The 26,149-nt window shown below is 38.5% G+C and overlaps 1 protein-coding gene across 2 annotated transcripts in view; it reads right to left on the bottom strand.

The window, feature by feature from the left end:
- iglon5 (IgLON family member 5) overlaps nt 1-26,149 on the bottom strand; it is a 143,019-nt gene that overhangs the window by 18,793 nt on the left and 98,077 nt on the right. For both annotated transcript variants that reach the window (XM_007553817.2, XM_016672364.1), the window contains exons 2-4: nt 11,973-12,051; nt 7,073-7,305; nt 4,641-4,760 (exon numbers count right to left, since the gene is read on the bottom strand). In XM_007553817.2, coding sequence (XP_007553879.1) covers nt 4,641-4,760; nt 7,073-7,305; nt 11,973-12,051 — 432 coding nt within the window. The remainder of the gene's footprint in view (nt 1-4,640; nt 4,761-7,072; nt 7,306-11,972; nt 12,052-26,149) is intronic.

The raw sequence follows: 26,149 nt of genomic DNA, 5'->3' as shown, positions 1-26,149 counted from the left end.
GTTTCTGCCAGAGGTTGCCAGATTTTAATTCAAAATGTTGTATTCCCAGGAAACCACAGTGTCATATCTAGGTTAATAGAACATTAAAAAGATGAAAAAGCCCATCATGGATCCTCCGCCATAATTCACAGTAGGTGGGTCTTTAATAAAATATATATGGCATTACCTTGTACATTGGATATAATTATGTGAAGCCCAGATATGGGCCACTTGCCTTGGATTTACGATGTCTGCAGCAAAGTTTAGAAAACTTTCAACTTTAAAAAGCATCAAGTAAATTTACTTCAGTTAAATCTATTTTTTTTCATGTAAGAAAGTGTACTCAGATTAAAAGGTGAACTTTCGAATGTGACAATCGCCACTGTATTTCAGTAATTTAGCAACTCTAAACAGCTAAACTGCATTTTTTAAAAACAATTTAAAATGCTTAGGAACATGTTTTTACAAATAATTTCATCAAAACAATTAAATTAGGTAAGGATTGGTAAACTGACTTGTTGATTAGCGTTCTGCAGACTGATTTGGGGACTTTAACTGCATTTTGAGAACATTTATCATTATCACTGTAATAAAGTGAGAGCTGAAATTCATCACTTAGATTGATTAGGGGAACAGTAATCAAGATACATCATTGTCTCAGCTGAAAATAATTGCTCTAACAAAAGTGAGAGGGAAGCAGTCTCGGTCTGCACCTTTGCAGAGTTGACTTATGCAAAACTTGCTGTAGAAGATTTTTGGTACATTATGTATTAAAATTGAAAAATAGTGTGCTGAGACCAAGCGGGAGGCAATTTATTCCCTTGATAAAAACAAAGTTTCACAAAGTCATAACTCTTGTTTGGAAGTTTTGGTAAAACACTTCTATGACTGTAAATCATTTATCATTTGTGCATCGGACCTATAAATCCTAGTATGTGTTGTCACCACATTTTAATTCAAATTCAGATTCAGAAAACGGTATTCATATCCAGTTATAGAAACTCAGAAGAGATTTATGTAAAACTGAGGAAACAGGTGCTGTTAATTGGAGTCTATAACAACAATAATCATAAATAACGATTAATATAAAATAATATAAATGAGAGAAAGCAGATGAAGCAAACAGGCAACCCGGATGAGCCTCCTTTTAGGACAAGAGAGTACATACACAGTTTTTATTTTTTTCAGAAAAAAAACAAAATTAAAATACAGTAAAATTTTTGCAAATTTGCAATAAAAGGACACAGCATTAAGTGTCTAACTGCTATCATGATAACAAAAAAAAAAAACCATTTATATTAAGCTTTACATATTTTGTCATGCAGACGGAGTCAGTCCCAGGAGACGCCAACAATAAAACAAAATGCCAATAGCCATTTTTCCACTGATCTTAACTCCAACAAAAATATCTCCAGTATTAATCTGCACTTGTTTGGCTGTCCAGTACAAGCAGTGACACCTTTGGCCTGTCAAAACATTTTGTGTTTTATCACAAATCCTTCTATGAACAATAAACAAGATTTTGCCTGAGGTAATTACCTGCAGTTCAAAGTGCACTGACGTACTAAGGTTACTAGTGGAAACCATGACGGGTTTTATAACTCAAGACAAACAAACAAGTGTGTAAGTACCAGTGATAAAGTAAAATATAAAAAAGGGTCAGACATTAACACCAACACTGTGCCAAAGTAAAGAGCAATACACTTGTCCCACATCTGCTGCCATGAACAGAGAGGCTGGTATACGCTGATCTGTTTTACACAGGTTATATGAGCCCCAGTTCAGGGATCTTGCATGAAAGAGTTGAATTCATTTTAAGTGTAAAAAAAAGTCTCTTATGTCTATGAGCTTTTTGTGCTTCCTTGAGATCTCTTGGCTGCTTTTCTTGTCAATATTTCACCACATTTGCATATGAACTTTGAAATTCACATACTTGATTTAGAAGGAAGATTTTTCTTTTGGTAGCTTCTCAAAGACAATTCAAGTTGGTGTAGATGAATGAAAGCTAGCCCCCTGGCAAAAATCTTCTGAAATATCTTTTGTGATGAAAAAGGGAACTTTGGTTCTTTTTAACTATTTTTGAAAAAATAAAATAAAATGAAATAAATCTGCAAAAAAGTTTGCCTTATCCAGATCTGACCTCTGCTGTTCCTGCTTTTTCTCTGCACTAGAATAGCACCCAAGGCATTTAATGTAATACCACTGTCCTCTTTATAGGCATCATTGAAGTTAGTTTTTAACATAACAAAATGCTATTCACTATGAATATGAAGCTTAAAGATAATCAGAAATTGTGAAATACTTATTAATAAACTGGGTACAACCATAGCTGGCTGAGTGACTCATTGACTGAAGGTGTGTCTTTGGTTTCTTCTGCCTTTAAACTCTGAAAAGAATCTTTTTTTTTTAAATAAATTGATTATTTACATTTTAGTTTGATTTAGAAGCTCATGTCTCATCCTCCCACCACCTTCCTTGACATGCAGCATGTTCAAGTTAAGTCTTTCTATTTTAAATGATTGTATCCGAGGCTCTATTTGACGAAACCCCAAGTTTTTTGCTGTGTGGGTAAATGATGGAGCTCATGTTTGGGTGAGTCAAAGATCACATCTGTGTTTCGGCTAAGATAAAGAAGGCGGCACCTGAAAATAATGGTGCAGCACAGTCTCACTGCAGCATGCAGGTACGATCTCAGGAAACTGCAGACACACTCCGAAGGTTTCAGGGACTTTACGCAGGTGCCTGTGACCTCTGAGGTCCTCCGGCTCCTCCTAATCCACAGCCTCCTGGTGTAAATTCACACATCAACACACACGCACACACACACACACACGCTCCATCCAACTTAGGTTCTTCTCCAGAATGCCCTCCCTGCAGTTTTTCTCTGCAGCCTCTGAGTAATGGGGACAGATGGCTAGCAGCTTCTTGCTGTTTCTTTGGGCTCAACAACCCCCCCATCCCCTATCTACACCAACCCCTGGTCTCCTACAACTGATGGCTTGGTTGTAGAAACTCCCATGGAATAGCAATGTGGGCGCTATCTCATTCTCTGCTCGCTGAGGGGTTATGAGGGGGTAGAGGAAGGGAGGGAGGACGAGATGATGGGGGCGGCTGGAGAGGGAGGATTACTGCTGACAGAGGAGAAATGCTGTAGGCTTTCAAGTGAGGACAACCGCACAGAGTTTGTGATGCGGAGTTGTGTCTGTGTGTGTTTGTTGCAGGTGTGCACTCATGCGTGCCTTCCTTTTCTCCTGTTTACTTCTGTGTTTCTGTGGGTGTGTATGATCTCCACTGGGCTTGTCCCTGCCCGAGGTACTGTACTCTACTGTGCAACATCACAAACAATACTTGTGCAAAGAAGGGCAAACACAGGTAGGAACACAGGAGAGGAGGGGGATCCGACCTTTGAGCAAGCCTATAGCTGACTGTACATACACCATTACAGTTGTTTGTGAATATATTTGCCCTGCAGTATAATTACTGTATGTTTCAGTAGTTGTTCACACTGACCTATTTGTTATTACTATCCTGCTGCTGCTTATTATCTACAAAACAACTTTTAAAGCAAAACATCATCCAGCAGTAGACAGTGTGAGGGTGAACACTGCTGGAAACATAATGCAATAAAACTAATATCAAATATGGTTTGCCTTAATGTTGTCGAACAAAGTGCAATACATAAAGTAGCACAAAAATGTAAAAGAGCAGAAAACGACATAATAAAAATGGTACAGATTAAAAACAGACATTCTTCTTAACGAGTGGGATCAATTGGATGTATAGTTTAAATGCTAGAGCTCTTCAAAACACTAAAGAGATAGCAATTTGTACGCCTAGGTGAGCTGAATGACTAAGAGATACATAGAAAACATTGTGTCCATTAAATACGTCACATGTTCAAATCAGAATCCTCTTGTTATACGTCAATACCAGAATCAGATATCACTCTATCCAAAGCTTAATATTTCAATTTCGTACAGCTTAAAACCGAGGAACATTAAACCTAATAGTCATGTTTTTATACTGTAGGAGGAAGCCGGAGTACAGAAACAGATCCTTTCATTTTTGTCTTTATATATGATGCTATAAAATCAGTGCTTATAATTAGAGCTGTAACGTCTTTACACTTGACACTTTCCAGAGGCAACGCAAAGATTGTTTTGTCTCAGTCTGAACTGATAACAACAAAGATGTGAGCTTGTACGCTACAAAAACTGCACACATGATATCAAGAATTATGAATTCAAACGCATCCAGAAGCAAAAATGGTCAGATTTGAAGCCCAAAGTAGCCGTGCGGTCAGTGCGGTGCAGGCTGCAAGGGTGGATGAAGACAGATGTCGACAATTATAGGTGGTGCAGTGGGAATAATTAGGTGTAATGTGCGGGTATTCAGGACAAAACATTAGGAGAAACGCAAAATGATTTAGGCAGGGGACAGAATAAACAGTTAGATTTAAGAGAGATGACACAGGGACAAAGGATAAAGAGATGGACACAAGCTGAATGCTGATAAGCCTGCAGGTTGGAAAAGAAAGCATGGATAGACTTCAGCTGGCAGAATATGGACAGGGATGAGCGTATAGACTGGGAGATAAAGGCAAGGGTGTTAACATAAGATATCTGGAAGTGACAATAAGAAAACAAGAATCAGTAGCTTACATTTCTGGTCCTTCCATGTGACCGTGGGCTCTGGCCGGCCGACTGCCAGACAATAAAGGTTTACATTCTCTCCCTCATTCACTGACACGCTTTTTGAGATGTTTACGATTCTTGCTGGCACTGAAAAAAACAAGATTTCACCATTAGAAGCCGACCTCAAAATCACCTTTCACTCTCATAAATTATTGATAAGGTTTGGCCTTGCAGTTTATTAAGGTGTTAAGGTCTTTTGCGTTTCAGACAGACAGGCAATCAGCTGATTAATGATCTGAGCCTGGGTGCTTACTGAACTGTGCAACAATATGGTCGACCATCTACTTAAAATGCAATAGATCTTTAAGCTCCTGCGAATGAACATTAAAATGCCCTCCTTCTAACACTTGATCTCATTTCATCCTTAGCTGGAAAGAACATCTATTAGGTTACTCACTTGTTGGAGGATTTTTTTTTCTTGTATTCCTTTAACATAATGACCCTAAACTCAAAGTACTGGTGCACTACATATGTTCTTAGTCTGATATCATGATGGACCTTGAATTTAAATGACCACGTATCATTATTTTTAATGAGCTTGGCTCAGAAATTTGTAGCATCAACTGAGGATTTTCATGTTATGTCTTTCTGGAGTGGAAAGCTTGCAGAGATAAAGCACAGATTGCAGTGATGCTACTGCTCGGGGGTATAATTATTTTGTGTACCACCAAGCTCTGACTTCAATTGGAGGCAACTTGGAACTGAACATAGACAGTCATCCTTGCCAGCTTTCAGATCCTGCAGACATAGCTGCTTTTAAATGTGTTAGTAAAGTGGCTTATATTCACCTGTGACCAACCCTTATCATTTATATTTAAGCAAAATGTAACTAATACAGCTATCAGTAGTTTTATTCTGCTGGTAATGTATAACTATTATATGAACATAGGAATTTACCAGACCATAAACTGTAAATAGGGGGTGTGAGGCCCTCCCGGCAGACCTGCATCAATATTTTGTGTCACTCAAGATCAGTCAGTTTCACTACACTGAGTTGCTGACGTGATGACTGAGCCTCAGTCATGAGCCTACGTTGACAGTCGCTGTATTTAGTCAGACAGTTGGACTGCCTCCTGTGCATTTAATCTACTCAACACAGATGCTCATTCATTCGTGGCATGCCCAAAATTCTGTTTACGGTTAATGGAAATTTAGCAGGCTCTGGAAATGAAATAAGAAATGTATTTAAGTTCTTCTGCAGGACGCCTTCATGTTCCCTGTCACCTGCTGTGCTGTAATTATAACCTAAATATTTGTATCATAGCAATCTCTATCAATAATACCATTTCTAGTTTAGTTTAGTTGAAATACTTCCTTTGGCATGAATTTTTATAATAATTCAGATACATTTGAAATACTGATTACAAAATATTACGTACAAGCTTAAATGAATAAATCAATACATCTAATTTTTGTTAAACATTCCTTACCAGGCTGGAGCTTGACCACACACTTTTTGAAGCTATTAGCAAACTTCTGACATATTTCTGGCAGGACATTTGAATACTATTATCAGAAAGCTTATTTTTCTCGTCCTGACCTGACTTTCACGTGCAGTTTGAAGATTTTCAATAAGGTTGAGATAAAGATCAGGAAGCTTAAAGCAGTTTTCCATCTAAAAACCAATCGTGTGTTTCCTTTACACTCAGCAGTTACACTGACTGACTTTAAGAAGTAAAGCTTGGGATTTCAAACTTACAAATACTGTGTCATCTGTCAAGCATGAGGGCAGTTTATTGTACTGTGTGCTGGTTTAGATGTCATTTATAACGGTGGAAGTAGTTGACATAATGAAGAAAGATGGCCACATCTAAATTCTGCAACTTAACTTTCGCTCATTGCCAAGATGCTGAAAACATGAATCCCAAACACTCATCAAAACAGGTTTTAGGATAGATAAAGCAGGCTAACAATTAACTTCTACAGTGATGCAGACTTCAGCCCTACTAAACCCTACTAAAACGTGTGAACTATTCACAAAAGATCAATCCTTTCCTGTAAAAAAAACTTTACGATTGCTGATAAGTCTGGTCATAAATGCTGAGTTGTTTGTCGATAACTTGCTGAGGGACATTTGATCAGATACTAATGGGTTGGTATGTGTATATCTTGACTTTATTTCACACGTTTTCAAATAATAGAAAAAAATCTGTAATAAATGAATTCCATCTTGAAACAAAGATAATTTCAAATGCATTCTTAAGAGTCAGACATTAATCACGTTCTTGCTAACAATGAGTGCATGATAAACTTTTCTTCTGCACTATATTTGCATAGCTAATGTCTAAAATTGCAGCACACATATAAAAATGCAGACTCCGGATGCATCAGTCAATTAATCATTCATTGCATTTAACTGCCACACATTAAAATTCAGTTGTCACATCTCAGCTGCTGACCTTGGACTATGAGGTAGACGTGGGTGATGCGGGGTTTGTTGTTGGCCTGAAAGGTGCAGGTGTACGGTCCCTCGTCTGTTACTTGCACCTTGTCGATGAGGATGGAGAACTCCCTGTTGCTGGTGTTGACCAGCGTCACTCTCTTGTCCAGGGACCACTTATCTGTCCCCGTGAAAAGGATGTTTGAGCGGTTCAGCCAAGCTTTGTGGGTCACCTCCTCGTCGATCCGACATCTGTTAGACAGCATAGTGTGATTTATAAGTGGCAGGATTTTCATTTCAAAACATAACATCTAGCAGCAAAATGATTACCTTTCTTGCTAAACATGCTGTACATAGTCAAAGCTTCAGAGGATAAACAAATATATAAACAAATATATTGTATATATAGGTTGCTTTTTTATATATAAAACAATATTTGAGCTATTTGACCATTCTAATTTGAATTGAGTAAATAAAACATGACTTGCAGAAGAATATATACCAAATGACAATCTACGTGTTTTTTCACATTAAAACCACAAGCCTCAAATATGAACTATGTATTAATATGTATTATATTGGAATTGTACTCGATAGACAAGCACGATTATTAAGTGTTAGTTTAAGAACACATGCTTTTCTAAATCTTCAACAGCAAAAATACAGTATGTGTAATGTGCATATACATGCAGCACACCTGAGCCAATACTTGGTATTTTAACTTTTACTGCAGTTGAAGCTACACGTCTTCTTTGGGTATATTTATCACACCTATTAATAGAGACTGTTTTTTATTTTATTTTTTTTTTTTGTTTGTCCTTTGCAAAATAATTCAACTTCAGTCAGAATAACAGGAGGAAATGTATGAATGTCAACTTTCAAGTCTGGGCACAGATTGCCAATTGAACTTAGGCCTGGACTTTAACTCCATTTAACATGTTATCTTTTAAGACTGCCTAATATTTACCCCCCATATCTGTGACCAGGTTTGCTGTTCCTGTAAGCATCTGCAAGCATCATGATCATAATGTGGCCTATTTCATCACTGGTTTTCTTCTCATCATTCATCTATAAAGCCCAGAGTTTTGGAGTGCATAAAAAATAAGTTATCCCGTCCACAGATGGTCCCACCTGAGGTGCAGCTCTCTGCAGCGTGCCACAATTACTTCTCTGGTAATAAGTGAGTTGAGCTGCAGTCTTTCTATGTGCAGAAAATGCATTAAACAGATCAAACAGTGCTCCATGAGGTCTTCACGAGTTTTATTACAAAAAATACAGTTTCTTCCCACTTCACGATTGTGTTCAACTTTGTGTTGGTCTATTACATAAAGCAACGCTAGAATACATTAAAAGTTTGCAGTTGTGACACGAGAAAAATGTCAGGAGCTGCATGAAACAGATTGTGTTTATACTGCATGCTTGGACAGCTTTCTGCAAAACTTTTTAGCATTACAGAAGAACCCGACCTCCATTCTTCTAAAAATAACCCTTCTGTTGCTGCTGTTTCGATGAGAATGAGCGAGCGCTCTCTGTTCATTTAAGAAAAAAATGCTGTGACTGCAAAGGCAACAGCACATCATTTACCTCATTATCATTCCCATCAAACTATTCAATGACCCTATCTGCTGAATCAGCATTGCTTTGTCTAGCTAATTTTTTTTGCAACCTTTGTTCTTTAATTTGTCTTTAGCTATTCTGCAATGCACTCAAACGTTTTATGCTGCATTCCTGGAGAAAAGGGATTGGAGTGATAACACATTCGGCTGTCTAAGATCAGTCATATGTCAGAAAACAGCTTGTGAGCAACACATTGCATGAGAAGAGGCTGTATAACATTATTCACGGCTTAGTAATTTGTTTTGTCGGGAAGCAAACTTAGAAAACCTATTTGGTCTACAATTCAAGAAAGTAGTTTTGCTCCCTAAATTAAAGTTAACAGCAATAAATTGAAAAATCTGTCAAACAATGAGAAGTAATATGGCACTTTTTGCTGGAGCTCTGTAATTTGCTTTTGTGTTGTTGTGCGCAGCCTGACACAAATGCCAAAGCTTTGACATCTAGTGCTTAGCTTGGCCACTAGATGTCCTTAACCAGCTTCAACTAGTAAGAAACCAGCATTCTGAAGTCCTCATGTTTAATTGATATGACCTGGATAAATATCTCTGAGGTAGATCACTCGCCAACTTACAAGCAGTGACACAATGCGTAACAACCAGAGCACAACAAACAGACTGCAAGGCACTGATCTGATGTTCAGGTCGACATGAGACCTAAAAGCACAGTGTTCTTATCCTACTCATAAAGATTAGTGCACTGTTTGTAGCTTGTGGGTTTAAATGGAGAGACAATCTAGTGATAAATCCCTCCATAAAAATGCATTATCTATGTACACACATCGTCTAATAATCTATTTTTAAAATTAATCACTTCTGCACTGATGCTGTTGCAATGAGAATGTATGCCCAGAGGAAATGAGCACCATAATAACATCAACTGAGCCTCATCTTAATGGGCCGCATCAAAGCCAACACAACAGCATTGTCTTAGGCATAACACAAGTATTTGTGCCACTTGGGCATAAGCAATTTGCATGAAAATAAAGCAGTTAAGTCCTTTGTTTAACAGCTATGCACTGACCAACATAGACCATAACCAAGCAGATATGTTTTCATTACAAGTTGCGCTGATTAATCCATGTCACAGTCATCAACTCTGGAAATGTAGTTTACGTGTGATAATAAAGTCATTGAAAACGTAAGAATAACTTGGAACGAAAGAGAAAGAAGTCACACTGACAGCAGATTTTGTTGCCTAAGTTTGGCTTTCGCTTAAAATAAACTTCATGTATTTGACTTCACAACATCAATAAAGCAGCTTCAGGCTTCATGTCCTGATGACAATATAGATCTTGCTTCTTTGATTTCCAACTTTGGTGGAGACTTGCTGATGCTGACAAATATTGACAGAATTGTACTTGGCTTCACAACAACATGTTTGATTTTCAAGTAAGGTCGACTCTTCTTTCAAGGGAAAAAGCCTGGTACTAAAAGACAAATTTGTTCATATTTGTTAGAGATGTGAAGACTCAAAGGTGATTTAAGTAATGTTGACTGAGGTCTTTTTGGTATTGCTGAGTGTACTGCCAAGCCAGGTCACAGCCAGGGGAAAAAAAGCAAGTTGGCTCTTTTCCTCCCCTCAGTTGGAAGTCAGGGAAAGCTGTGATTTCTACTTTATCACGCACAGTAAGATAGGTGTGGCTTGGACAGAGAGGCTGTTCACCCATCCATGGACAAGGACAAATTTATTGACTCCTCTGAAAAAGATGGGCCAAACACTCTAAAATAAATTATTTGTTATGGCAGTAGCATCGTATCACACTAAAACAAAAATCCAACTATTTATTTAAGGAAAAGGTATCCAGAGATGAGAAAATAGTTTTTTGATGAAATCACTATTGGCATTTTATGAAATCTTCCCTAAGGTACAAATATTACACAGTGCAAGATGAGTACATCTTGCACTGTAAGTTATTCTCACAAATTGAGTTTGGCCGTGATCAGGATGGTGAAGCTGCTGTCATATATTTTTTTTATCTTGCTTGCTATGCATGTTGGCATACCTAAAAACAAGTCTTAAATGCATTAAACATGTGGAAATAAAATTATGTGGAGTGTTAAGTCCTGTCATGTCAACTTGCTTGTACTGAATATTGTTGTGTTCCACTGGTAAGAGAAATTACATTTGTCTTGTCACAATCTTCTTTTGTTTCCTTGGAAGACTTTATAAGCTGGAGATGAAAGCTCATAGTCTATCAGCATCCCCAAGTGGTCAAACAAATATTAGTTTGCCTAGTTAAAAAGTAGATCAGAATTGCACTTTGAGTCGCTCTGAGCATTTGGCATGTCATGGTGAGTGAATCTGCAAAAGTACAGAGAATAACTGTGCATAGCACAGTATAAGATTGTGGTTTCAGGGTCAAACTGTTCCCCAGCTTAGCGCAGACTGAAAGGCTCAGCCTCACTTTGGTTTTTAATCTAATCAGAGGAAAAACCAGGATATCCAAGGCTTGGCACAAAAAGAAACAACTAGCTCTGTTTGTGGTTAAAACAAACAACATATATTATTATGAGATATAGGGTAAGGGTTATGGGGTTAGGGCCCTGTAGGTGAATCCAGGTGTTTTAATCCTCTGGGACCCAGTGAAGATAGTAAAATCTGAAGTGATTTGAGTGCATTTATTAAACTTGGAGAGAATTCTGGTTGCTGTGTTCTGAATGGATTGCAGATAAAACTGATGATCTGAGTAGAAGTGTGATAACAGAAATGCTTAATAAATGTTCCCGAGATCCACTCCAGAGACCATATGTTAGAAATATTTCTTAAATAAAAGAAGCAGGGAGGAGAGACTGATCAGATACAAGTCAAAGCCAAGAAGGGAATCAACTCTAATTTCTTACATTAGCCTTAGCTGCTGCATGAAAAAAGATAGTGTCTGACAGATTTAAGAATGTAGATGACTAGTGTTCAAACCAAAAAAATAAAAAATAAAAAAATGCTGAAGAGCAAGTCGGTGATCTGAGGGTGGAGGTGAAGGGTGGATAGTCTATCCAACTAGTATGATAAATGCATCTTACAGGAGGTGTAAGATGCATTTATTTCAAGCCATTCAGCACATCTTTGCACTTTAGTGTTGCCTATAAATCAAGTTGGCACTTGAATTTAAAATTTTAATACTATTCAATTAGCCACACAGACAGAGCTAATTTTTTTTTTTTTTTTTTTTTTCTTTTACATTTTAGGAATTTTAATCGAAGTTATGAGACACAGACTTGGCAATTAAAGATGCATGACAGGCGGTAGAAGGGCAAGCATGTTTTTTTTATGTAATCAGTTGGTGCAGGTGTAGGATCAGGAGTTACCTCAAAGTGACGCTTTCGCCTTCCAACACTGTAATATTGTCCGGCAGGTGGCCGAATTCTGCTCCGAGCACATCGGACCCTGCCAAGAGAAATGAGAGAAGAGTGCAATGAGCATCCAATAATGACACCAGACGCTCCGCGGCTGCTCATCAATCTCAGCTCAGGTGCTTCAAGATTCAATACCTCAGCAAGTAATCTGCAGTACCGATGTGTCCTGCATCCTGCTCACTTACTTCTGAAGGAAAAGTAATAGCTACACAAAACAAAAAGAGAGCCGTAACGTCTGCACTGACCCCCGTTCTTGAATAATAATTTGGTTTTACCCAGCATTCTGGTGGGATGTGCGTTCATTGAACAGCACTGATAATGAGCCAAGGGAAGAGGATTCACGCGGAGCTGCCGGAGCGTGAAATGAAGGGACAGCAACGGTAACAGAAGGGATGCTCATCCTGCCTACCAATACACACACAGAACTGGAGCACACGCACGGGGAAGCACAAACATATACTGTATCACCAACTCTCACAAGAACAAACACATCCTGGAAGACATTAGCTGAAGTGGAAAAACAAAGTTGGCATCTCTGAGTGTCTTAGTCAGGCAAAAAAAAAAAAGTGAAAAGATTTAAATAGTTGGCATAAATTCTGTGCTAAAATTCATTGGACTGCAAACAATTAGAGACAAAACATTCATAAGATGGGTGTGATGTTGTATGCCAAAAAACGGTAGCTCCCCCTGTAGGACAGGTGGCACTCTTTATTCTAACTTTGCTGAAGCAAAACAGGACGCTGAATATGCTGGCTCATGTGCTCGGTCAATCTTTGATAATCTTTTATTCCTTCTTCCCATAAGATGACCTCAATATCTCAATAGGCTTTAGCTGGGACCTAGCCTTGAGGTTTAATAAATGGTGACTTTATGAAATAAAGCTGCCGCGCTGAAGTGTTAAGAAGCACCTCAAGGTTTGTTAAGTAGAAGTCAGCGACACGTTCAGCATGGCAGATGAGAACCTGCTAAAGATGAAAGCCAGAAGTAATGGCAATGCACATCTAAGAAGATGAGAACTCTGGGTTTTAAATTAGACATGGGTTTTTGAGGAATCATTATTTGATTACACAGAATAATGAGAGAGGGTTTCATATTATAATGGGCATCTTGCATCAGTAATCAAAAGGTTCTTAAAAAGCATAATAAGAAGTACTGCTACTGGTACTAAAGAACAACTTATAATTTCTTAACACAAGCTATTCCTTGACATTGGGACAAACAAAATGACAGTATAATGCCTAGTATGAGTACTGGAGCCTTTAGAGTTGATGGGGAAGTGGAGCGAATCACAGGGTAATTATGGAAGAATACCCGTTGGAGGGCAAAAAAGACTTGGAGCCGGGACAGAGGTAGAGACATACCCAAAACGTCACGACATAGAAGGTATTAATGTAAGGGGCATAAATACAAATCCAGACCACACACATTTCATCTGCATCAAATCTATCATGTTGCTTCAATTCCACATCTGCGCTAACTAAAATTATACACTGCTGTTTTTAGTTGCATTGTGACAAAATGTGAAAAACATTTGAATACTTTTGTAAGGCAGCGTAGATGCTTAAAATGAAAAAAAAAAAAAATGTTAGGGAATAAACATAAAGGAGCCAGGAGATAAATTTTCTGTCACCATAGTAAGATTGTTTACAACACAGAGTGAGTGAGAGTGTGTTTCCCAAAGTGTCATGCTGTCAACAGATAGAAACAAAGGTTGGGTTTGTGTGCGTGGGAAAACGGCGGTGGAACGGAGGAAACAAAAGCTTGAGGAGATGCTTCATGGTGAGATTTTATGGCTCTTTTGTGTTTTTGCAAATGTAAATTAGGTTTGGCTTGCCTGTATGGATGGAGCGTGGTACTGAAGGCTATATGCTTGCATGTGTAATTGTATATTCATGTGTGGAATGACTTGTGTGCGTTTCATTCTGTGTGATGCCCATGGCAGATGCTGGGAGTGATTGTGTATATTCTTGTTTGCGGACATACCAACAGGGAGAAAGAAAACAGGACAAACTAATGACGCCTCGGAAGAAAATTGGCCCTGAAAATCTCCCACTAAAAGCTGTAATCGCATTAATGGGTGCTGCTGCTGTTGCCACTGCTGCTGCTGCTGCTGCTGCTATCTAGGCCGGCCAAAGATCTGAGAACTGGCTCCAACCCCAAAAGCCTTGAAGGAGGGGCACGGTACATTAGCAGCTGCGTTTGACATTCAAAAATGCTCACAAGTTTTAGGTTTTCTTTCTTTTAATACTGTGGAATAATCCTGCAATGCTTAACCAGAGCTCATCCTTCCTGCTTTTTAGTCGTCGGCTGTCTTTCAGCTGTTACCTTTAAAGTGCTCCGTACTCCACACACCAGGCTTTATTTGGGTTAATTTAATTCAGTTCCAGAGCTTGGAGACACGTGTGACACGCTGTCATAAAAAACATCCCACAGACGCAATTATAGCCACAGACATAAAGAAAAGATGATCCCTGTAATAAAATATAACGCTGGGGCAAGAACATTCTACACACACAAACACACACACACGTGCACTTGTTTTGCTAGAATGAATGATAAATGCAAACTCCAAACAACACTGCAAGGGTTAGGAACCAGCAAGGGGGCTATTCCCATTTCCCTACTCAATTCCCAGCTTCGCAGCTCGATTGGCACCTCAAAATCTAAGTCATGCATCAGCCAGTCTCCTCTCTTCCAGGCGCTGCATAGCATGATAACCAGGTCAACATATCTGCCACGTACTCCTCTTCCTCACACTGAATCACTGGACGAATCACAGACAAGCCTGTTCGAATGCACACAAAGAATGACGCAAGCTGCCACACGTGAAGGAATCCACTGTGACATCAAAATCAGAAAAGATTCCCTTCATATTTCCTATTGGAAATAAGACATACACACAAATACTTTTAAGTGAAAACCCCCACTCAATGATTCATGCACTCACCTGCAGGACTGTGTAACTCCCTCTGACCTCTGCCACTCTCTCTGAATGCATCAGTGAAACAAGACCTGCATTTCAGCAATGGGAAACCACCTCTGTCCTCCCACAAAGGTGCCCTATGAAAAATGCTGGGATTTCAGTAGCTTTTGTACCTGAGATTTCCTTACAAAGTATCATGCAGTTCCGTTGTGAAGTTTACATGGACTCATCATGGACATGAAAGTCTCAGACTAGGTCTTAAATGAACTGTTTGAACCAATTTAGGACACTATGACTACAGAACAAATAACTTTATTGTTAGATTCACCTATACATCCTCACTAATATGTAGCTAAATATTCTTTGATTACATGCCAACGTTGCCACTTACATTTTGTAACCAAAGGCAATATTCTGACTTGATATTTGATACCTTTGCTTGGCAGATTTTGTAAAGTTCATTTATTGTGACAGGTCTGATATTCTGGACCTAGTCATTAAGCACAGTTCAGATATTTGGGTTGGTGCCAGGGTAATTTCAGAAACTTAAAAGTTTTTCTTTTTGTTGTTGTATTTTTTTCAGGCATATAGTGCCATTTCATAGTACACTTAAGTAACTGTTACTTCCTTTGTTATAAAAAATGCTGTATATTTCAGAAACAACTTGCAAATTTGACTTCACATCATAGCTGCATTTGAAGACTTGAAATTGGTCTCTGTCTTTTTAAGAACCTCTTGTCCTCCCTCTTCACAACATTGCCTCTCCCTGTTGGTCCATTGATGCTGTTTTCAGCCCTTCTTAGGAGCCTTGTATTTTGTTTTACAAAGGAGCTACATTTCATAATATAGTCTTTGGAAAATGCAAATTCAGGATATTGTTAAACCTTATGGGTGCTTTATGGAGCAGGAGGGACTGAAGTTGGAAGGAAGAACTTTGGGGAAGAATTGCAGGCCTTAAGGCCACCATGAATGGCTGCCACTGAAGATTCAAGGATCCCTAAAACAAGCATGATTGAGAGAAAAAGTTTAAGAATTGGGCTGTAGTTTTCTTGCACTAATATGTCAACTTAGTGCAATGCATTAATGCAACAGAATCAAAATAATAGTGACGATTATGGAGATATGATCAAAGTTATGGGGAGAAAGATTAAACAACTGACTGTTACAGCTGGCAGCCCTTTGAGAGGCTGTCATATAATAATCACAATTAGCTTGGCAGGTGTATGTTGCTGTGATAAAATCATTGAACACTAGAGGATAAGCATGCTGCTGTGTTAACATCGGTAAAACCTTCTTTTTCTTCATATTAAACATTGTACAGCTACAGAGTTCTGCATTTTTACAGATGGTTTTTGTTGTTGGTTCTCAATAGAAGTGAAGGACCAATGATAAAAATACACACAGTGTCAAGGTTAGATTTTTATACAAGCTTTTAACTAGAAAGGGAAATTTTACAGATATGCTTATGAGACAGAATGATCTCAAGGTATTTTATTTAGATTGGAAAAAAAAACGACAACCTTGAAGTCAAAGGTTTGTAAGGGTGTACGTTTATTAAAGCTGAATATTTACATCAGAGACAGTGTGTGAGAAAAAACATTATCTTTGCTAATGCTCTATTTTCCTGTCAGAGTGAATTAATACACAAGAGTTACTGCTTGCGTACTAGAGTGGTTGGTCAGTGCATACAGGCTGGTCAGGGATGCACTTACAGGAAATGAATCAGACCACTCAGCCCTCTCATCTTTTTGAGAATATCTGTTTTGTATTCTCAATAAATATTTCAATTTAACAGAAAAAAAAACAAAAAAAACAAAAAAAAAACTTTGAAGTATGTCCAGAAGCCCATAAAATGTGGATTTATAGGTCATTTCATGCAAATCTGTGGACCAAAAGGACAAGAAACACTTTTTATGTAATTCAGGTAAGCTGAGAAAGTAACCAGCTAAAATCAGATTTTTTTACTCGTATTAAACTAGTGCAGAACAGATGCGTGCGTGCGTGCGTGCGTGCGTGCGTGTGTGTGTGCCCATGGTTGTTTGTCCTGTGCGTCTCTGTGTTGCCTTGTCCGAGGCGTACCCCACCTCTCGCCCAATGACTGCTGAAGATAATCACCAAACTCTCACAAGCGGGTATACACAGAGGATGGAGGGATGATATCATGCCTTAGATAGAAAACATAAGTTGCCTTATAAATTGAGTTTAACTAGAATCCAATTGAAATGCAAGTAATAATTATATAAAATTGATTTTATATTTCTCTGTATAAACCAGACATTTTTGTCTTGTACTTGAGACGACTTTTGCTATGCATTGGTGCTATGTACATAAACTGAGTTAAATTGAATTGAACATTAATTCGCCAGTTTGAGATTGTTTTCATTTGTGTGGTATGCAGTTGCAACAGAAAATACAACAAAAAGACAACTACTGAGATAGCAGCCCTTGTCTCCTGTCCTAACATACCATGAACTTCTTTTTTTTTTTTTTTTTTTGCCCCAGAGTTGTTTATAGGTTTTCTAAATGAATAAGAAATATGAACTAACGAGGCAGTGTAAAACAACAGGTAATCATACTTTGGCTGAACGACAGTATGTCTGCAAACCAACCTTTGCTAATAAAGTTGCCTGCACAATACAAGAAATATCAAGAAATTAAATACCAATGAAGCCAGACAGCAGCCACCAGTTTCATACGGCAAAAGCAAAAACATCTGTGTCACTTTCAGCAGTCTTTTTTTTTTCTTTGCCTTAGATCACTGTCTTAAATTCTCATTTTTCCTGCTCTCTCCTGGGTTTGGCAAACAGGCTGAACTGCACCCACCAGGATGATTCAGGACTCTTGGCCACCAAAAGGGAGTATGCTTGCCAACAAGGAAGCTTAAACCATCACTCTAAATGGGGAAACACAAAATGAAAAGACTGTTTTCTTTGCTATTTTATTACTCTTAAAACAAAACTGGGAGCAAAACCTGGTGAGTCAACATTTTAAAAAAATATATAAATATATATCTGACAACAAATGATAAATACCAATGTAGAACAGAGCTGGAGAATGTTTCTGCCGAACACCGCAGTGGCCTCTCATGTTGTTGCCCACCAACATATTGAATTTCCCCTCTTGCTGCTGTCTACAGCAGATACAGTCTGGTTTGGCGAATGGTATCTCTTGTCCTTGCCACGACCTGCTTTGCACACAAATGGAACCTCCACCAGTGGAGCACACACAGACAGGCACAAACGCTCACATTCAGCCAACCACCTCAGGCTTTTATCTGCACAAAGTTATGAGCCTCATGCCTAAATTTGACATCATTAAAAAAAATGCAGGGATAGCAGGCAGACAATAATGCAGATTATTGTTCACTGTAAAGGAAGTTTTTTTTTTTTTTAATGGTTATTCAGCTCTGCTATACACAGCGGAAGCAAAAACATCCTTGGCTGATCTGATGATAATGTTTTATCTGTCACTGGCCTAGATGTTCAACCATTATCCCGCCACTTGCATTTTATTTTCTTTTTGTCTCCAGAACACTTTTTCTTGTCTGTCAAAGTGTTGCAAGGCTGCTTGTTCCCTCACCACCAGACATCTTTTATATGATTTGTATTCTCTTGACTTTTACATGAGCCTGTTTGTAATTGGACTTGCTATAGGCAGAAATTTGTGTGTTGCACTCTTTTGAGCAGCACAACTACCTCGAAAACTCCTTGAAAGGCTGCTTTTCTACTGTTTATCTGCATCGCGTTGCCCTTGACTATCACATAAACATACGGAGAATGGGCGCTACTTCAGAAGACATGATTGGTGTCATGACGGATAAGACGCAGAGGTTATAATGGAACCCATAACAATAATCCGTCTGAAAGAGGTTTGCCGTGGTTTTTGAAAATAAAAAGAAGAAGAAGAGCAGCACTGCAGCACAAGGTGGAAGGGAGAGGTGAAGATAGATAACCAGGGTGAGGTGAGGACCTGAAAAGGAAAGTCACTGAGAGGAGGGAAAAGCTGTAAGGGAATAGGGAATTATGAGGTAATGGTGACCACAGTCAAAGCAGCAGGGGAATCTAATCCGACATAACAGTGGCATACTGACCTTCCATTTTAGTAGGTACACCTGTTCAAGAGCACGTTAGCTAATCAGCCAATCACATGGCAACAACACAATGTATTTGGACATCTTCACACATGGTAAAGCTGACGAGTCTGAATATATATTTTTAAAAGCTGCTTTAATTGAATTTTTCTCCAAAAAGGAGAACATATCTTGTGAAGGACTATGACAACGTTAACAGTAAGTCAGATAATCACTGGTTGCAATCAGGGTATGAGGAACATCATCTCAACATACATACTGAAACTACATCAGACAAAAATCACACATAGCTGCCAGATAAGGACAGGAAACCAATGATAAAATTTGCAAAAAAAGAAAAGTAGCAACAAATATTTTTGACAGGTGTGATCATTTTGAAGTTCAGGTGGAATTCTTTAAAAGCAACTAACGTCTTCCTCTCTGTGTGACAGGTCTAAGTTTTAAAGGGCACCTTTGGATGGAAAGGGATATTTTCATCATGCATGTGCATTTGACAAACACCCTGCAACTATGTGCTGATATTATGTCAATATGAACCAGAATCTCAGAGTCATTTGTTTGATATCTTGTTCAAACTGCACTACAAAGAATTAAAGCAGTGCTGAAAAAGAAGGGGCACAACCAGGTACTCGCAAGGTTTACCAAATAAAAATAGCCTGTGAATATAAATGGCAATGAGAAAAGAAACAATAGAAAGCCATCTAAATGCTGTGGTGAGGATAAAGTGCTGCTGGAAAGGAGAACAAATCACAGAGAGACACACCCGCATAATTAACACCGGCATACTGCAGCCAATTAAATATTTACAGGGGCCCTTCCCTTCGACACCTTGATGATGAACAGAGGCAGCCCAAGGATTATCAGATGCCAGAGCCGCAGGCAGGAGACAAAGGGGTTGGGGATGAGGGATTAAACATTAACAGGCACCGATATCCCCTTCTCTTCCATGTCTGATCCCATTAACTCTGGACAGCCAAAATCCAACCCCATGTCCACCTCTTTTCCTGCCCTCATCTTTTCTAACCACCTTTTCACTTCAGTACTCATTCAACCCCTCTATTGCTTATGTATAAAACCCCAGACTCCCCTCCTTGGCTGCTTCCACCCTCGGTACCACCTGTCAGGGACAGAGCAACAGGAGAGCAGGAAGAGAGTGATGGGCAAGTGGCGAGAAACCACCTGGATGCCTCGTGCAAACAGCTCAACAAGACAAATATATGGGTCGCTTGCTTTTCACAACTGCTTGTGAGGTAAAATGGATGTCGGCAGGATTCCACTTGACAGGAAATCTAAAAAATGTCAAAGAAGTTAGGGTGGATGAATTGTTTTGAATTTGTCTGGTAACGTCATTTTTTTCCTCCTACAGTAAACATGCTTCTTTCCTTGGGAGGAATTTAGTGAAATAGCAAAATCAATTGTACTTTGTTGCTGTGATTTATTCTGACATTATAAATGCTCCACTGGGATTGTTCAGATGCATCAAGAAGTTTGGCTTAACACCTCATTGCTCGTCCCTCAAGGTCATTTTGTTTGACACAGAAATAATGCTTAACTCATCTAAATTTTAGACGCATTTTGAATCATGATGTAAACAAATGCAGCACATTACCCGTCCGTGTCTTACCAAAGATGTGACATTGGCTTCTTTTCATAGTACACATGCTGCATCCACAATTCTGCCTCCAGTCACTTCCTCCAACCTAGCATCCTTCCCCCTCCCTCCGTTTTCCCCTCCCTCCTCCCACCTACTAATCCCTCTTCACACATCAATCAATAGAGGACTGCAGAGTGCACAGAGCCATACAGTACTCAATGCAGCAGTTGTACAACTTCAATGGGCAGCCACAGATCTTTACCACTGAATCAAGAGTGGCTAGGGAAGAAAAACCCAAGAGCGCTAAAACCTGGGACGAGCCCTGCTATGCTTTCTTTTACCCCCTATTTTCCCTGAACTGACATCTAAACCCCTTAGCACTCTCGAAATCAATATCGTAGTTAAACTGTTACTTCCTTTTCCCGGTGAGTCCACTCACAGACACGCGTGCCCGCCTGCCTTACACAAGGCCCTGTAGACTCCCTTAAATACACCCTGTGCACTGGTAATTTGACAGATTTGTGGGGTAGTGTTGACACTGCTTTAAAAAAGAAACACACACTGAAAAAGCAACCAAATGGAATATAATCCCAGCTACGCAAGAAGCCCAATAACATCAATAAGACATAAAGAACAACAGGCTAAGTGGCGATTAGGTCACCCAGCCAGGTAAGACAACAGAGGCCTCAATAAACTACTGCCACCGTAGGCATCAGAAGGTATTGCAGGTATCTGCACAAAAACCCATTTAGGAATGTAATGTATAAAAATGTTACTTAAAAAATGAGCTAAAGTCCTGTTTCTATTAATTGGTTGCAAAGACGTTAATATTCCGCGAAATGTAGGAGTTAATATGAAGTCAGTGAGTACAGCGTGTTTAAGCATCACTCACCGGTTTGATACATTTAATTCACACCAGATGTAATCACAAAGCGCTTTTCAAGACAGTTAGGTTAAATTCATGTCCAGAAATGTACAATAAAACCAATTTAATACAGTCTAGTCATATAGACAAATTCAGTATTAAACAAGCAATACAGTTTTTACAGCGTTATGGTACCATTGTGGTAAGAATAATATAATTATTTATATTATTAATATCTATTCCTATTCTAATTCACAGATGAGCATAAGGAGACAAAGAGAACAGTAGAAAACTATTTAAGACACTGATTTTAGGCAGTTAGCAAAAAATACAATCCTGATTAAATCTCAGCCTTTGGAATACCAATTAAAGGCAGCTTCAGCTAAAATCACAGAAAATCAGCACAATGTGACTTTGAGCAGATGTACAAAGTGGCACTGAGAAAAAAAAAACACTTGCAATGTTAAACATTATTGTAAGCATGTTCAGTATACGGGGTTTTTTTGCCAATGAGAAGCCACCTGCTGACTACATATTTAACAAACAGATTTGAATAGATTGTTGCAAACATTTACTTCAAAAATCTATTTTATAGAATTGAAATGTCAAAATATTTCTTGTCCTTCAACCCACTTTAGAGGTGGTGTCAGCATTTGAATTTGTTTCTTGAAAAAAGTCCTCTGTTCACACATGGTAATAATTTTCCTCCTGAGTAATCAGATTGTGTAAAGACAGCACTAAATCAGAACTGAACACACTCAAGATGCCTTGAGCGCAATTTTCCTCTGACTGGCTTTGGAAGTCAGCAAAGGTTTAGAGGTTTTGAATGTGATCCATCCTGGAACACATTCTGGGACACATGCAAGAACCACTGGAAGACTGTCACTCAATAATGAAATAAACATTTATTTTGTAGATTATGTAATATTTTGTAGATTATGCTGTCACTAATTGACTACTACTGAACAACAATTTAGATTCTTATTGTAAAGGGATGTAATGTTCCAAAACATAAGCGAATCTGTTGGTTACTAAGTGGACAGCTCACTCTGTCAGAAGACTGTTTATTAGAATTTTATGTGATGTAAGTGTGATCTAATGACTAAGGATGAATTTCAGTGTGTGGTGTAAATGTTAGTTCTAAGGCTTATCTATTTACACCCAGATGAGGCAAGGTGCATGTCGATAGCAAATCTGAACAAAGCTTTTGTGTAAAATATTATTATGGGTCCATAATTTAAACAGGACTCCAACACTTGTAAATGGTTTTAAAATTCAGCAAAAAAAGAAAAAAAAGAAAAAAAAAAGAAATCTAACTAATCAAACTTAAAAAGATAATCCCACAACAGAGATTACTTAAAGTTGATCCTTGAAACGTATACGTCCATGGGCTGAACAAAACATGTTCATTACATTTGTTGCACAAAATCACTATCAGACAATAAGATTTTAGCCTGATCAGTTCTCCCTAGCTCCTTTCAGAATAAGGAGTTTTAGGGCCTCTCGGCACTTTGAATCCAAATAAACTGCTGCCGGACATGCTCTCTCCTCAACATTTACACGCGTACATGACAATGGCTGCGAACAGATGTGCAATTATACAACTGCACATCTTTGAAAAGCAGATGTAGATCCTCCTGCATAGCCAACAAGAATGAGGTGAGTGGTTTCTGCATGGTAAGTCAACAAAAAAGACTTATCTTTTCCAGCAGCCATTATCCAATGCATACAGTGGTAAAACCAGCTGACCAAATGTGTTGGAGCTCATCTTGGATTGCAAGGTAATGACTCAGTGGCCGTTATGACTTAACAATCGAGAGCTTTTTTGAAAAGGCTACTTTTCCAGACACCAAAAATCATCAACTTATTGCCAATAAACATCTGGCTGTTTTTTTTAAGTGCTTGGGCTGTTTTTAGTCCCAAATGGAAGTATATAAAAAAATGCAAAATATGAATTTTGCATAATAGGTTCCCTTCAGAGTCCAGATTGTGATTTATGAGACCTTTATTCCATCTATGAAAAGACAAAACGGAAGTGTTTTCAGTTCTTTGTTGCCATTAAGGCAACACCATAAATTTAGATAAAGTCTCTTGACCCCACTATTTTGTGTCATTCTGTCTCATGAGCTAAAGGAATGGAGTTGCTTCGCAATTCAGAGTAAAAGTTCAGGGGGATGCATGGAGGATTATTCTTCTACATTTTATATACCAAAAGAAAAGTCTGCTTTCTCCCTAGTATCTTACTGAAGTGTGTTCAAACCAGTGTCAGTATGAGAGAAGATTTTTGTGGTTGACTAGCTTTTTATATGATTTTGACTTGCTTAGGCAGTAAACTGGCAGGAAATATTGAGAATATTTGTTTTCCACTTTTTGGTTCGGATTTATATGAAGTAGAGAGGTAAATGCATGATTTTGCAATATGTTTGATGCCATTTTTGTTATAATTCCCCAAATGAGGATTTAACCCATTGCCTGAAGAAGTGCACTTACCACAAGCAGTTGTCTGCATCTAAATGTCCAGCCATATTTGGCTTTTTTTTTTTCAGTTTTATCGCATGAAAACTTTTAGTACAATCCTAAAAAAAGCAAAATACTCTTTTGCTTTTTAGAAGGGCAGTCTAAAAAAAAAACCTCAATTCTTCTTTTATCTCAAATTGCATAAGTCTTCTATACATTTCTGAGGTAAAACCTACTTCACCGTTTTCACCATTCACTTATAAGCAGCACTGACCAGACCAGAATTTTATTTCGTTGAATCTACTCCTTACTATGAAGAACTTGCCAAATTTTTTACACTTCAAAAAGTATAAAACACTAAATAGCCACATTTAGACCACTGCAGGCCTCTCTTTGTAGGTTGTTGTGAGACTAAACAAGTGGCCACATTTCCACACAGTAGCAAAGCTCATTACACTTGAGCTTTTAAGAGGCTACAACAAAAAACGCAATTACCAGCTTGTGGTGACAGGTGACAAAGAAGTGTAATAGCATGGGAGCCGTTCTATTTTAAAGGGACTATTGCCCATAGAGTGGAGTCAAAGGGAATGAGGCATGAAAAAGTTAGCTGAGTGTTTGGGAAGCATGTGTGTGAAATGGATGAGGAGACAATCCAAGCTGACAATGGTCATTTATGGAACTCTTGAAAAGTTGCTCTAATGAGAAAACAGAGTTTATGATGAGAGATGAGGAGTTAGAGACTCTCTTGTTAATCTGGCCATTAATTTGGGAGAGAAAAATCATGCAATTTCCATCAAAGCCAAAGTTATAATGTACTGAAAATGTATTCAGTGGATTCCAAAGAAATTCTCCAGTTATTATGGAGCTAAATAATAGATTTCATTTGGCTCTTTGTTTCACATTTTTTTTCCCATGCAAGAGCCTTACAGCCACCACTACTGACTTAGCTTATTAATTTTTCCACCGCCATTCATTTCTTTCTGATGACATATTTGTGTGGAAAAATGCGAAACATGTAATATCCTCAAACAGAGCAATAAGACCGGTTAATTGTAATGAGTGAATGGAGGGCAATTAGCGGCTGTCTGAAGCAGCAATGCTAATGAACAATCTAAAATAAGTCATTCTCTGCGGCTTTTGTGAGCAGCAAAACAAACAACATTTAGAAAACTGGAAAAGCACCGCTAATTTCATATTAATTTAATCTCCAGTGAATCCAAAAGGAAATATGCCAGAAATGTAAGATTTAACATGCACATAGGTAATTGTTCATAATGTATGCACAAAATCTTTAACGTGTTTCCCTCCCCACCCCACTGATTGTTTGGTAATGTTAAGGTTCAACTTAGTTTGTGTGTCTTAATGTTTTCTAGACCACTAGGCTGCTTGTCCTGGGGTCCTGCTACTTGCATCACAGGGGGTTTGGTAAGAGCGTGCCGATGGAAGCATAAGATCCAAGTGGGGAGGAAAGGATGGAAGTGCAAGGTGCAGGATAAAAGTTGGGAAATAGTCGAGGGGCCAGAACAGAGAAAAGGGTGAAGACCAGTGCTTGGAGGTAAGGAGCTGCAGGGATAGTTCACAGCAGTAATACTTGGTGCAAACAAGAAGTCTTACTTGAGGAAATAGAAATGTGCTAACTCCTTTCCTTTGCTGCCATGACCTTCAAAAGCATTCATATCCCTTAAATATTCCTTTTATATTTCTGCTTCAAGCCTCATGTTTTATCGAGGTTTTATGCCACTGGCAAGGCGTAGGCAATCCTGGTCCATGAGAACTGTTTTTCTCCATGTTTTGGATGTTTCTGTTACCTGAAGTGAATGGATTGGACATTAGGTGACGCTAGTAGAAATAGGTAAAAAGCTAAGGAGTTGTTATGTAGGCAGAGGATAATTGTAAACTGGGAGTAAAATGATGTAAGGCTTTGAGATGCTGGAAATTATTATACTTTGCTCAAAATCACAACTATATATTCAGGGTTGTTGTCCTTATGGAAGATAAAGCTGTGACCCAGTTTGGAATCTTTTGCAGCTTATAACAAGTTTTCTTCCAGGATTGTGTTGTAATTATCACATCTTCTCGTCAATTTTGACCTGCTTCCCCGTCTCTAGTTCTGAGAAGCATCCCAACATCATAATGCTGACACAGCCATGTGTCAATGTAGGGAGGATAAGTTCAGGGTTTATTGTTAGATTTCCACCAT

The sequence above is a fragment of the Poecilia formosa genome, unplaced genomic scaffold, assembly GCF_000485575.1.
Source record: "Poecilia formosa unplaced genomic scaffold, Poecilia_formosa-5.1.2 Scaffold59, whole genome shotgun sequence".
Taxonomy (NCBI): Eukaryota; Metazoa; Chordata; class Actinopteri; order Cyprinodontiformes; family Poeciliidae; genus Poecilia; species Poecilia formosa.
Note: the sequence above shows the minus strand (reverse complement) of the source record. Positions and strands in the feature narration are given on the sequence as shown.